The sequence below is a fragment of the Aquarana catesbeiana genome, linkage group LG04 (assembly GCF_042186555.1).
Source record: "Aquarana catesbeiana isolate 2022-GZ linkage group LG04, ASM4218655v1, whole genome shotgun sequence".
Classification (NCBI taxonomy): domain Eukaryota; kingdom Metazoa; phylum Chordata; class Amphibia; order Anura; family Ranidae; genus Aquarana; species Aquarana catesbeiana.
The window spans coordinates 471623994-471637003 of record NC_133327.1 but is presented as its reverse complement, the minus strand read 5'-3'; the positions used below and the strand labels follow the sequence as shown (position 1 = coordinate 471637003).

Sequence of the window (13010 nt, the reverse complement as noted above, 5' to 3'; positions counted from 1 at the left end):
CCTCTTACTGAGGTCACTCACTTATATATGAAGAAATGGGCTCAATAGCTTTGTAGACCCATACGCTCCCAGCTATGGGACAAGATATGGTCTTCTACTTTTAAATCCTCAAAATGCATCTTGCAGAGGGAGACTTCTATTAAAGTACTTATGTTTTGGTATAAAACTCCTGAAGTCATTCACAAATATGATCCCTCGACTGCAGATAAATGTTGGCGTTGTGGTCAGGAAGTGGGAACCCTGTTTCATATTTTTTGGCAATGTATTATGATCCAACCCCTTTGGCAGGAAGCGATGTTGTTTATTCAGAAGGTGGTAGATGTATCCCTTCCACTAGATCCCTTACATTACTTATTGGGCCTCCCTTTCTCGGCTATTACAAAGCATGGTATTAGATTGATCTCATATATCCTTTTAGCTACTAAGATTGATCCCCTTATGTTGGCTCTCCAACACCACTCCCTCAAGATCCAGATTATTCCAATTTATAGCTGATATCTGCAGAATGGAATACTTGACGGCTTCTGTCCATGACAGTGTCCCTCAATTTAATAAAATCTGGAATTCGTGGGACCAGTCGGAATTTGGGATTCCCCTGCCGGCTACAGTATCATGAAAGCCCAACCCTTTTTCTTCTCTGAATTGTTTATTATATAATTTCTTCTAACATTACCCGTTTTTTCCAGTATTATTTTTAGTTGATGGTATTATTTACATATGACCTCTATTCTTTCATTTATTTTACATACGAGTTATTCTCACTCCTACATTTACTTGTAGATTACACTTGTATTCTATATATGTGGATATTTTATATTAATTGTTTTGCATTATTTTACACATTTAACATTGTCTGTTCATATTGACATCTTGTTTTTCCTTGAAAATTTTTTTCAATAAAAATACAATTATACCTGACATACTAAAAGTATGTAAATGTGTGAAACTACAAGTAAACCTGAGCTTAAGAGTAAAGCTTTACCGGATCTATTATTGTCATAACAATAAAAACATTGAGGCTAGGTTCACACTAGTGCAGCTGCTTTTTAATCCGATTTTCAGTGTGATTAAGTAGTGCAACTTGATTGCGTTTGAATTAATTTTTTGATGTAATTTGATCAGTCAGCAGGGATGAATCATTGATTGTTAACCACTTGCTTACTGGGCACTTAAACCCCCTCCTGCCCAGACCAATTTTCAGCTTTCAGCGCTGTCACTCTTTGAACGACAATTGCACGGTCATACAACACTGCACCCAAATGAAATTTTTAGCATCTTTTTCCCGTAAATAGAGCTTTCTTTTGGTGGTATTTGATCACCTCTGGGCTTTTTATTCTTTGTTAAAAAAATAAAAGGCCGAATTTAAAAAAAAAAAAACTACAAAACTGTTTTGTATTTTGTTATAACATTTTGCAAACTGGTAATTTTTCTCCTTCATTAATGTACGCTGATCAGGCTGCATTGATGGGCACCGATAAGGTGGCACTGATAGGCGGCACTGGTGGGCACGGATGAGGTGGCACTGGTGGGCACTGCTAGGTGGCATTGGACACTGAGAGGTGGCACTGATGGGTGGCACTGATAGGTGGCAGTGATGGGCTCTGATGGGTGGCAGTGATGGGCACTGATCAGCACTGGTAGGTGACACAGGCAGCACTGCTAGGTGGCACTGATGAGGCAGTGATTGGCACCACTGGTAGGCACTGATAGGTGGCACTCATGGGCATTGATAGGTGGCACTGATTGCTGGCACTGTTATGCACTGATTCGTGGCACTGTAGGCACTGGCAGGCGGCACTAGTGGCACAGATGAGATAGCTGTGCATCTTCCTTTTCAAGACCGATGTCCCTTGCAAAGAAAAGCCAGTAATTGGCTTTTTTTTTTTCTCCTTGCGCTGTCAGCTTGAGGAGAAGAAAAAGCTATTACTTGATCTTTTGTTTACATCACGTAATCAGCTGTCATTTGCTGACAGCTGATCATGTGGTAAGGGACTGGGATCGGCCCTTTACTCTGATCTATGATCACCCGAGTCTCGTTGACTCGGTGACCACAGCATGCTCCGCGCGTGCCCTGCAGGGGGCATGCGGGAAACGTGCAAAGGGGAGGATGTCTATTGACGGCCTCCCGGCAAAGTAGGTCTGAGCTGTAGCCGTCATTCGGCTATAGCATGGATCTGAAGGGGTTAAGGAGCCAACACCCACTGTTGTCCTATCAACAACAATGACTCACCTCTGCTTTTCTCAGTTGTCTGTGAAAAAAATCCATATCAGGTACTTTGAGTTGTTAGGACGCCAGAGGGCTATTAACAACAAACACAAAATGTGAGCAATGTGCATTTCCACTGAAGTCTATAGGGCAGAAAATAATACTGCATCGCACCAAAGTAGCGCCAGTATCTTTCTCAAAGTGGCATCACAGTTATATTGCATTGATAGGAATGGGCACCACTGAAATCAATGTGATTTCCATTGTCATGTGATTCTCTGTGATCCACTAGTGTGAACCAGGCCTAAAACAGAAAACAATAAATATTAATAATAAATATGAAAAAATACCAGGATGCTGCTCTTTATGCCATATTTGTTTATTAATAAGGGGTTACAAAGATGTTATACACCTAAATACTTTTAAATGTATACAGAATTAGTAATCTGACCCATTTCTATATGAATAACTAAAGTGAAGAACACATATAGCATTAAGCATTATTCAAGTATTTTTGCTGATCCACGATTCTCATTAGATGTTCATTGCTAGGCTGATGAACTAAAAAGGAAAGAAAATGAACATTTGTATTGACATGTTTTTAACTTTTGTTTTAGAAAACAAATTACACTTACGTGCCTATAATAATATGTCAATAAATATATTGCCACTGCAGGAACAGGATAAGGATAGTGCACTTTAAATACATGATATCTTAAAAATTGAGACTTGGGTCTGTGCTGCATCTGAGGCTTGTGTGGAGGTAGAAGAGACTTACAGTTGAAATGGGGGAATTAGATGGAACCAGGAGAAATGAAAGAATGGCTATTTGTAATTTTTGTAATTGCAATTAATTTTTTAGGGAGATATACACTATAGGTATTTCAGGTCCAACTCTGCACTGTACCAAACCAATCTATGAAAACTACACCACAAAGGTCAAAGTAAGGTTTCATTGCACTGCAATAAAATATTACAGTAAAGGAGTATATATAGGGCTCAAATGTTGGGCTTAGAACCATGGCAAACAGAAATCAGAGTTGGCTCTTGTGAAATAATATGTGTGTACTAGTAACCAAGCCACTCACTCCAATGCTTCCTCTTGCTTCATGACATTTTTTTGTATTAGAGATTTGTTATGCAAATCAGAGCAGGGGGTAGTGTGGGGAGTGAGCAGCAAGTGTTCACTACAGCCAGGGAGTGACCACCCACCTAGACCCAGTAAACGTAACATCAAACAGAAACAGGGATCACTACTAAACACTGACTAAACTCACAATGAGAATAATGAACACTACAGCTGACGCAGAGCAACAATGAATGGCATTATGTCTGGATAGTGCAGAACAAGACCACCACCTAAGGCATAGCTCCCAACTGTTCCTGATTTTGAGGGACTGTCATTGATTTGGAACAAAGTCCCTCTGTTCCTCATTTTGGTCTGATCTATATAATTGTAAATAAAATGCACTTTTTAATCTTTCAAAAAGTGTTTCCCAGTGGTAAGCCTTTCATCCAATTTCTAAATTGCTGCATTTGTAAATTTCAAAAACCAGTATAAAGTAATAGTAGTGGTAAAAAAAAGCACCTGTGGATTTAACTAGTCATTTTTTTGTATAATTCTCCTTTAAGGGGGCGTGACAAGGGGTGTGTCCTCTGCCTTCATACGTTTTGCTAATAGCTGTCCCTCGTTCCTATCTCAAAAATTTGGGAGGTATGCCTAAGAGGCAATCACCATCACCAGTATAGCCGGTACTGCCATTTTAGTCAGGGAATGAATGGCAGTACAAAGAAAAAAAGAAAGACCAACACTACAAGCATAGTAGTGCTTGTGCTACAACCAGTGCTGTGTCTTAGCCTAGGCCGACAAGGCCCAGGCCTAGGGCAGCACTTTGCAGGGAGGCGGCAAAAGGCCGCCCCCACCCCGCATAAACAAAAGCCCCCCCACCTCCTCCAGTCTCCTGCACAAAAACAGCCCCTGGCGGCTGTCTCGGCGATGCGCAGGACGGGTGCATTCTGCGTTCGGCTGGGTTTGAGCAGAGGTACACCTCGGCTGTGCTCGGCCGGGGGGGCGGTCCTCGCTTGGGAGGGGGCAGTCTCCGCTTACCTTGGCTGTGCTCGGGAGGGGGCGGACTCACCTCGGCTGCGTTCGGGAGGGGGCGGGGGCGGACTCACCTCGGCTGCGTTCGGGAGGGGGTGGGGGCGGACTCACCTCGGCTGCGTTCGGGAGGGGGCGGACTCACCTCGGCTGCGTTCGGGAGGGGGCGGGCTCGACTCACCTCGGCTGCGTTCGGGAGGGGGCGGGCTCGTCTCACCTCGGCTGCGTTCGGGAGGGGGCGGGCTCGTCTCACCTCGGTTGCGTTCGGGAGGGGGCGGGCTCGTCTCACCTCGGCTGCGTTCGGGAGGGGGCGGGCTCGTCTCACCTCGGCTGCGTTCGGGAGGGGGCGGGCTCGTCTCACCTCGGCTGCGTTCGGGAGGGGGCGGGCTCGTCTCACCTCGGCTGCGTTCGGGAGGGGGCGGGCTCGTCTCACCTCGGCTGCGTTCGGGAGGGGGCGGGCTCGACTCACCTCGGCTGCGTTCGGGAGGGGGCGGGCTCGTCTCACCTCGGCTGCGTTCGGGAGGGGGCGGGCTCGTCTCACCTCGGCTGCGTTCGGGAGGGGGCGGGCTCGTCTCACCTCGGCTGCGTTCGGGAGGGGGCGGGCTCGTCCCACCTCGGCTGCGTTCGGGAGGGGGCGGGCTCGTCTCACCTCGGCTGCGTTCGGGAGGGGGCGGGCTCGTCTCACCTCGGCTGCGTTCGGGAGGGGGCGGGCTCGTCTCACCTCGGCTGCGTTCGGGAGGGGGCGGGCTCGTCTCACCTCGGCTGCGTTCGGGAGGGGGCGGGCTCGTCTCACCTCGGCTGCGTTCGGGAGGGGGCGGGCTCGTCCCACCTCGGCTGCGTTCGGGAGGGGGCGGGCTCGTCTCACCTCGGCTGCGTTCGGGAGGGGGCGGGCTCGTCTCACCTCGGCTGCGTTCGGGAGGGGGCGGGCTCGTCTCACCTCGGCTGCGTTCGGGAGGGGGCGGGCTCGTCTCACCTCGGCTGCGCTCGGGAGGGGGCGGGCTCGTCTCACCTCGGCTGCGCTCGGGAGGGGGGGGCTCGTCTCACCTCGGCTGCGCTCGGGAGGGGGCGGGCTCGTCTCACCTCGGCTGCGCTCGGGAGGGGGCGGGCTCGTCTCACCTCGGCTGCGCTCGGGAGGGGGCGGGCTCGTCTCACCTCGGCTGCGCTCGGGAGGGGGCGGGCTCGTCTCACCTCGGCTGCGCTCGGGAGGGGGCGGGCTCGTCTCACCTCGGCTGCGCTCGGGAGGGGGCGGGCTCGTCTCTATGTGCACTGGTGGGGACGGTCACAGGGATGTAATGGTAACCGGCGCATTATTATGACTATAAGAAGAAGCACAATGATTATGTCACAGAAGATGCTGTAACTTATCTTGCTTGTCATGTTTTAGAACTTAAGCTCTTCCCCCACTGTGGTTACAATGAATGAATGGCTGGAGACTTTTCTATTCACGCTGATGACCATAGGGAGTCATGTCTGCACTCTCTGACCATCTCCTTTATCATGTCTGCACTCTCTGACCCTCTCCTTTATCATGTCTGCACTCTCTGACCCTCTCCTTTATCATGTCTGCACTCTCTGACCCTCTCCTGTATGTTGTCTGCAGTCTCTGACCAACTCTTCAGGTGAAGTGCTAATAGGACGAGGTGGAGCCTAAAGAGGAAGGGGTGGAGTTTCCAGATGAAGGGGTGGATCTTTAACAGGAGGGGTGGGGCAAATTTAGATGGGGGCGCCGGAATTTAGTCTTGCCTAGGGCAGCACAAAACCAAAATACACCACTGGCTACAACTGTGCATAAAAAACATATTTTCTGAAAACTTATCATTTTGCTTTCATGCTGCCTTGCCACACTAAGAACTATACACTTGCCTTTAAAATTATGCAAACAGTTGAAGACCAGAAGACAACAAGTACTAAACCGTTAAGTCAAGGTAGAGTTTTTTTTTTTCTTTATAAGGACTGTACATTCATACTTTGTGTCTCAGGGCAACCTACCATACATTTACTGCTGCTAACAAAGGTGGTCTGAAATTCAGCAGCCCTACCTACTGTTGAGATGTAAACCTCCTCAAACATATTGCCCTTATCTTTCTTTAAAAATAAACCCCAAATAAGGTTCTTTTCACATGGGCATCATCAGTCCAGTCCCATTTTTTCAAAGAAAAAATGGATTCAGTTTACATCAGTTTTTACATCCGTTTTCAGTTCAGTTTACATCAGTATATAAATCCGCGTACTGGCATCATAACCATGACTCTTCCCTGCTGTCATCTGGGGATTCCGCAGAATGTAAAGAAAGGAGCAGTCAGTGAGAAATTAAAAAAAAAGGGCATGGTCAGGTCTGGTATGGGTTTTAAGAGACCCCTTGCCAAGAAAAAAAGGGAGGGGGAGTGGCCCCCCAAAACCTATGCTGGACCCTCAGAAGGGACGGGGTCACCGGTTACATCACCGAGTGGCCCAGCTGTTGGCTATATAACAGCTGTCACCGCGAAAAGGCTGCAGTCGGCGGTTTCGAGTTTTTCCGTTTCGTTTCTCTTTTCTCAGGACATGCTGCGCTGTGATTAAAGATGGATGGACATTGCAGACACTTTTTTTTTTTTAATAAAGGAATTGTCAAAAACTGTCTGCTGTTGTTTTTACTTTTTTGACACTTTTTTGGTGAATGGGTAGGGGTACAATGTTAAAGGGGGGCTTCCAGATTCCGATAAGCCCCCGCCCACAGACCCCCACAACCAACGGGCAAGGGTTGTGGGGATGAGGCCCTTGTCACTATCAACATGGGGACAAGGTGCTTGGGGGGGACCCCAAGCACCCTCCCCATGTTAAGGGCATGTGGCCTCGTATGGTTCAGGAGGGGGGGTGCTCTCTTGTCCCCCCCTTTTCCTGCGGCCTGCCAGGTTGCATGCTCGGATAAGGGTCTGGTATGGATTTTGGAGGGGGCCTCAGCGCCATTTTTTTTTTAAAGTTTTGGTGCTGTGTTTCCCTTCAATATACTGTGTTATATAAACTACACTGCCTACATTGACTGAACAGAGTGTACACTGAATATATAGGCTACACTGAATGCAGAGTATATATATATATATATATATATATATATATATATATATATATATACACACACACATTCTAGACTCTATACATATATCAAATACACTGGCTGCACTGTCTGAATATAGAGTCTATATATACACATACACACACATACTCAGGGCTTTTTTTTTCTCAGAGAAAAGGTGCAGGAACTCACCTTTCTCCCCTAGGTCTCTGCCCCTACCCACCCCCTAGGACCCCCCTTTTATCCACCCTTAGCACAGCCCCCTTTAGAGAACAGGGAACAAGTATATATTTTTTTTTTTTGGGGGGGGGGGGCGCTATGGAATTTGTTAATACAAAAGCAACGTAGTAAAATTTACAAAACACTGGAAATATCCAGCAATTACCAAAGTAAGCTCAGAGGCACTTGCAGACAATTTCAACAGACCCATATTCAGCAAAGAGACAGCACCATATGCAGCAAAGAGACAGCACCATATGCAGCAAAGAGACAGCACCATATGCAGCAAAGAGACAGCACCATATGCAGCAAAAGACACACCCCATATCCAGCAAGACACACCCCATATCCAGCAAGAGACATTCCTTAGCCAGCCAGAGACATTCCAAACACAGCAAGAGACAGCTCATATCCAGCAATAGACAGCCCATATGCAGCAATAGACAGCCCTTATCTGGCAATAGAAAGCCCATATTCAGCAAGAGACAGCCCTTATCCAGCAAGAGACAGCCCTTATCCAGCAAGAGACAGGCCTTATCCAGCAAGAGACATCCCAAAACCAGCAAGAGATATCCCAAATCCAGCAAGAGACAGCCCTGGATAGCAAGAGACAGCCCTTATCCAGCAAGAGACAGTCCATATCCAGCAAACGACAGCCCATATCCAGCAATAGACAGCCCATATCCAGCAATAGACAGCCCATATCCAGCAATAGACAGCCCATATCCAGCAATAGACAGCCCTTATCCAGCAATAGACAGGACATATTCAGCAAGATATATTCCTTATCCAGCAATAGACAGCCCTTATCCAGCAAAAGACAGCCCATATCCAGCAAAAGACAGCCCATATCCAGCAAGAGACAGCTCTTATCCAGCAAGAGACAGCCCATATCCAGCAATAGACATCCCAAAACCAGCAAGAGATATCCCAAATCCAGCAAGAGACAGCCCTGGATAGCAAGAGACAGCCCTTATCCAGCAAGAGACAGCCCATATCCAGCAAACGACAGCCCATATCCAGAAAACGACAGCCCATATCCAGCAATAGACAGCCCATATGCAGCAATAGACAGCCCATATGCAGCAATAGACAGCCCTTATCCAGCAATAGACAGCCCTTATCCAGCAATAGACATGACATATTCAGCAAGATATATTCCTTATCCAGCAATAGACAGCCCTTATCAAGCAATAGACAGCCCATATCCAGCAAAAGACAGCCCATATCCAGCAAAAGACAGCCCATATCCAGCAAGAGACAACCCTTATCCAGCAAGAGACAGGCCTTATCCAGCAAGAGACAGCCCTTATCCAGCAAGAGACAGCCCTTATCCAGCAAGAGAAAGCCCTTATCCAGCAATAGACAGCCCATATCCAGCAATAGACAGCCCATATGCAGCAATAGACAGCCCTTATCCAGCAATAGACAGGACATTATCAGCAAGATATATTCCTTATCCAGCAATAGACAGCCCTTATCCAGCAAAAGACAGCCCATATCCAGCAAAAGACAGCCCATATCCAGCAAAAGACAGCCCATATCCAGCAAAAGACAGCCCATATCCAGCAAGAGACAGCCCTTATCCAGCAAGAGACAGCCCTTATCCGGCAAGAGACAGCCCATATCCGGAAAGAGACGGCCCTTATCTAGCAAGAGACAGCCCATATACAGCAATAGATATCCCAAATCCAGCTAGAGGCAGCCCTTATCCAGCAAGAGGCAGCCCTTATCCAGGAAGAGACAGCCCATATCCAACAATAGACAGCCCATATCCAGCAAGAGACAGTCCTTAGTCAGCAATAGACAGCCCATACCCAGCAATAGACAGCCCATACCCAGCAATAGACAGCCCATATGCAGCAATAGACAACCCATATGTAGCAAGAGACATTCCTTATCCAGCAATAGACAGCCCTTATCTGGCAATAGAAAGCCCATATGCAGCAATAGACAGCCCTAATCCAGCAACAGACAGCCCTAATCCAGCAGCAGACAGCCCATATCCAGCAATAGACAGCCCATATCCAGCAACAGACAGCCCTTATCCAGCAAGAGACAGCCCTTATCCAGCAAGAGACAGCCTTTATCTAGCAAGAGACAGCCCTTATCCAGCAAGAGACAGACCTTACTCAGCAAGAGACAGCCTTTATCCAGCAATAGACAGCCCTTATTCAGCAAGAGACAGCCCATATCCAGCAAGAGATGGCCCATATCCAGAAGGGGCAGCCCTTATCCAGGAAGAGACAGCCAATATCCAACAATAGACAGCCCATATCCAGCAAGAGACAGTCCTTAGTCAGCAATAGACAGCCCATACCCAGCAATAGACAGCCCATACACAGCAATAGACAGCCCATATGCAGCAATAAACAACCCATATGTAGCAAGAGACATTCCTTATCCAGCAATAGACAGCCCTTATCTGGCAATAGAAAGCCCATATGCAGCAAGAGACAGCCCTTATCCAGCAAAAGACAGCCCTTATCCAGCAATAGACAGCCCTTATCCAGCAATAGACGGCCCATATCCAGCAAGAGACGGCCCATATCCAGCAAGAGACGGCCCATATCCAGCAAGAGACAGCCCATATCTAACAAGAGACAGCCCATATCCAGCAAGAGACAGTCCTTACCCAGCAATAGACAGCCCATATCCAGCAATAGACAGCCCGTATGCAGCAAGAGACATTCCTTATCCAGCAATAGACAGCCCATATCCAGCAATAGACAGCCCATATGCAGCAAGAGACATTCCTTATCCAGAAATAGACAACCCATATACAGCAAGAGACATTCCTTATCCAGCAAAAGACAGCCCATATGCAGCAATAAACAGCCCTTATCAAGCAATAGACAGCCCATATCCAGCAATAGACAGCCCATATGCAACAAGAGACATTCCTTATTCTTGCCAGCTTACTCCGCGGATAGCGACCTAGTAAAGTAAATGAGAAAGAGAAAAAGTTCTCTCTCACTAACTTTGCCAGAGGTAGCGGAACGCACCGGAAAAAAGCCCTGTATATACTAGAATATATATATATATATATATAATGTATATGTGTGTGTATGTATATACACACACACACACACTGCCACTAACTAACCTGTCTGCCTAATCTAGCTCAATCTATCTTCGTCCACACACTATACACGGCCGCTATGTAAGCAGCCTTATATAGTGCGGGGCATGGACTTAGTCCCCCTGAGCCATGATTGACCAAAGGCACTTTGCCTTTGGCCAATTATGGCTCTCTCAGTAGAGTGCTTTGTGATTGGCCAAAGCATGCAGGCCAGGTGCATGCTTTGGCCAATCATCATACAGTAATGCACTGCGATCTCGCAGTGTATTATGGGGCGTTCCATGATGCTCAAATTTCCCGCAAACACCCCATATGTTCAGTTAGTTTTAGAACAAATGAACACCCGATGTTCGAGTCGAATTTACATTTGACTCGAACCATGGGCCCATCCCTAGTGCCCAGCAATGCAGCCTGACCACTGCCCAAGCAATGCAGCCTGATCATCACACAGAGCAGGGGGTCGCCCACGCTGTGACACAACTTTTATTTGAATCAGTCCTGCCTCCTGGATCAGCCCTTATAATAGACAGCACATGTCCTAGGACTGCCTCCCCTCTGCTTCAGTTTGCGGCGCCTGGGAGCAGTGCACCCTGTGCACCCGTCCAGGATTGGCCCTGCCTAAGGGTGAATTCACACAAAGTGCGGTGACAGGCATTTTACTGCATTGTAAAACACCCGTCATCTAAAGGACACACAGAAAACAATTGTTTTCTGCGTGTCCCATTCACAATGCAATGCAGCCTGGAGCTGCGATAAAATGCAGACATGCTGCATTGTATCGCAGCACGTGGTACAGAACCGCATATCACCTCCACAATCTTTGAATCTAAGCATGTGCTGTACAGCTAAAAAAAAAAAAAGGGAGCTATGTGATCCGCTGAATCGCTCACCACAGTGGCCCCTACCACAGTCAGAATGGACAGCTGCCAGAGAGGAAACCGCTGCGGTTTACCTCTCCGTCAGCTGTCTTATTGTGTTTGAATACAACCTCAATGGAAATGGATGTAAATGGAAGAACATACATTTACATCTGTTTGCCCATAGAAATGCATTGGATGGAACATGTGAAAGGGGCCTTACTGTCATGTTTACTCCATTCAGTGTTACCGCTAAAGGAAAATATTTGCAAATGTTAGAAGTAGGTGGAGTTTGAGATAATGTTAAATAGGTTTTTGCACACAGGTTTCTAGACGTGTGTACTGAAAAGCACCATGCAGGTCAGACAGTTTTACTAGTCAATGTGGTGCAGTATAACTTTCGCTTTTTCTTTATTGTGTATGTCAGGTCAAAAGCAAAACATATGCAGTACATAAGACCCTATAAGTAGAGAAAAGTAGCCATTACCATGCCAGTAATGTACTCCAGCCTATTTTTTTGGGCTGAGTGTTGTTTTTGTTGAACTACTCAGACCCACCCACTAGTCTATTCTACATAGGGTTGCCACCTGTTCGGGATTCACCAGGAGAGTCTGGGTTTTGAATCATGTGTCCGGGTTACAGCTGGACTGAAACCCGGACACATGATTCAAAACTCAGACTGTCGACATTATTCAGACAGGCATGTGGCTTGGAACAGGGCCTGACAGGAGGGTGAGGGGACACTATGCGCGCATTAATGTTCTCTTTGGAGTGCCGAAAGTCTGTTATAAATTACAATCCTATAGTGTATACTAAAAAACAAAAAATGTACTGTGTGCCGTTAAAGTGTTCTGGTTAGACTTAAAGAAAAAGTGGCAACCCTAATTCTACACCATCCTTTCTCAACTTGAGTGCCGTCTGAGTTAGTCAGGGGTGCAATGGTATCCTAGTTGAGGAAGGCTCTACATGTTACTGTTGGCTCCTACTCTGCCCACATACAGTATGGAGATCTGCCGGTCTCAGTCCTGTATAGTATATAGGGCTGAGACTGGTGGAGATCTGAACTGTATGTTGGCAGAGTAGGAACTGACAGTAAAGTCAAGAGCCCTGAATGGGGGAAGCTTCTTCCTGAGTCCTGACCTACCCTGCCTCCCCCTACATTTCAGGACTAAACAAACAGTTCACCCAGAAGAACAGGTGTAGGTAGAGTAAATACGGATTTATTAAAAAGGCCCTATGTATGTGTGTGTATGTACAATATGCATGTGCGTGTGTGAGTTTATGTATGTGTGCGTGTGTGTATATACATATATTATATATACGTACACACACACACACACACACACAAGTTTATGTATGTATGTGTGTATGTGACTTTTAATCCTGACCCCTAATCCTGTACGAATCCAAACGTCTTTTTTAGGGCTCATTTACAATATCACAAGGACTGCTGCTCCTCTGAAAAGCTAGGATCACTTTTCAGAAGCATTTAACAA

At 46.8% G+C, this 13010-nt stretch overlaps 1 protein-coding gene across 3 annotated transcripts in view; it reads right to left on the bottom strand.

Annotated features, from left to right (window-relative positions):
• Window positions 1–2569: 2569 nt before the first annotated feature.
• CAPN9 (calpain 9) overlaps window positions 2570–13010 on the bottom strand; it is a 1322409-nt gene continuing 1311968 nt past the window's right edge. For all 3 annotated transcript variants that reach the window (XM_073627588.1, XM_073627590.1, XM_073627589.1), the window contains one exon: window positions 2570–2767. In XM_073627588.1, the coding sequence (XP_073483689.1) occupies window positions 2741–2767 (27 nt within the window). In that variant the 3' untranslated portion in view covers window positions 2570–2740. The remainder of the gene's footprint in view (window positions 2768–13010) is intronic.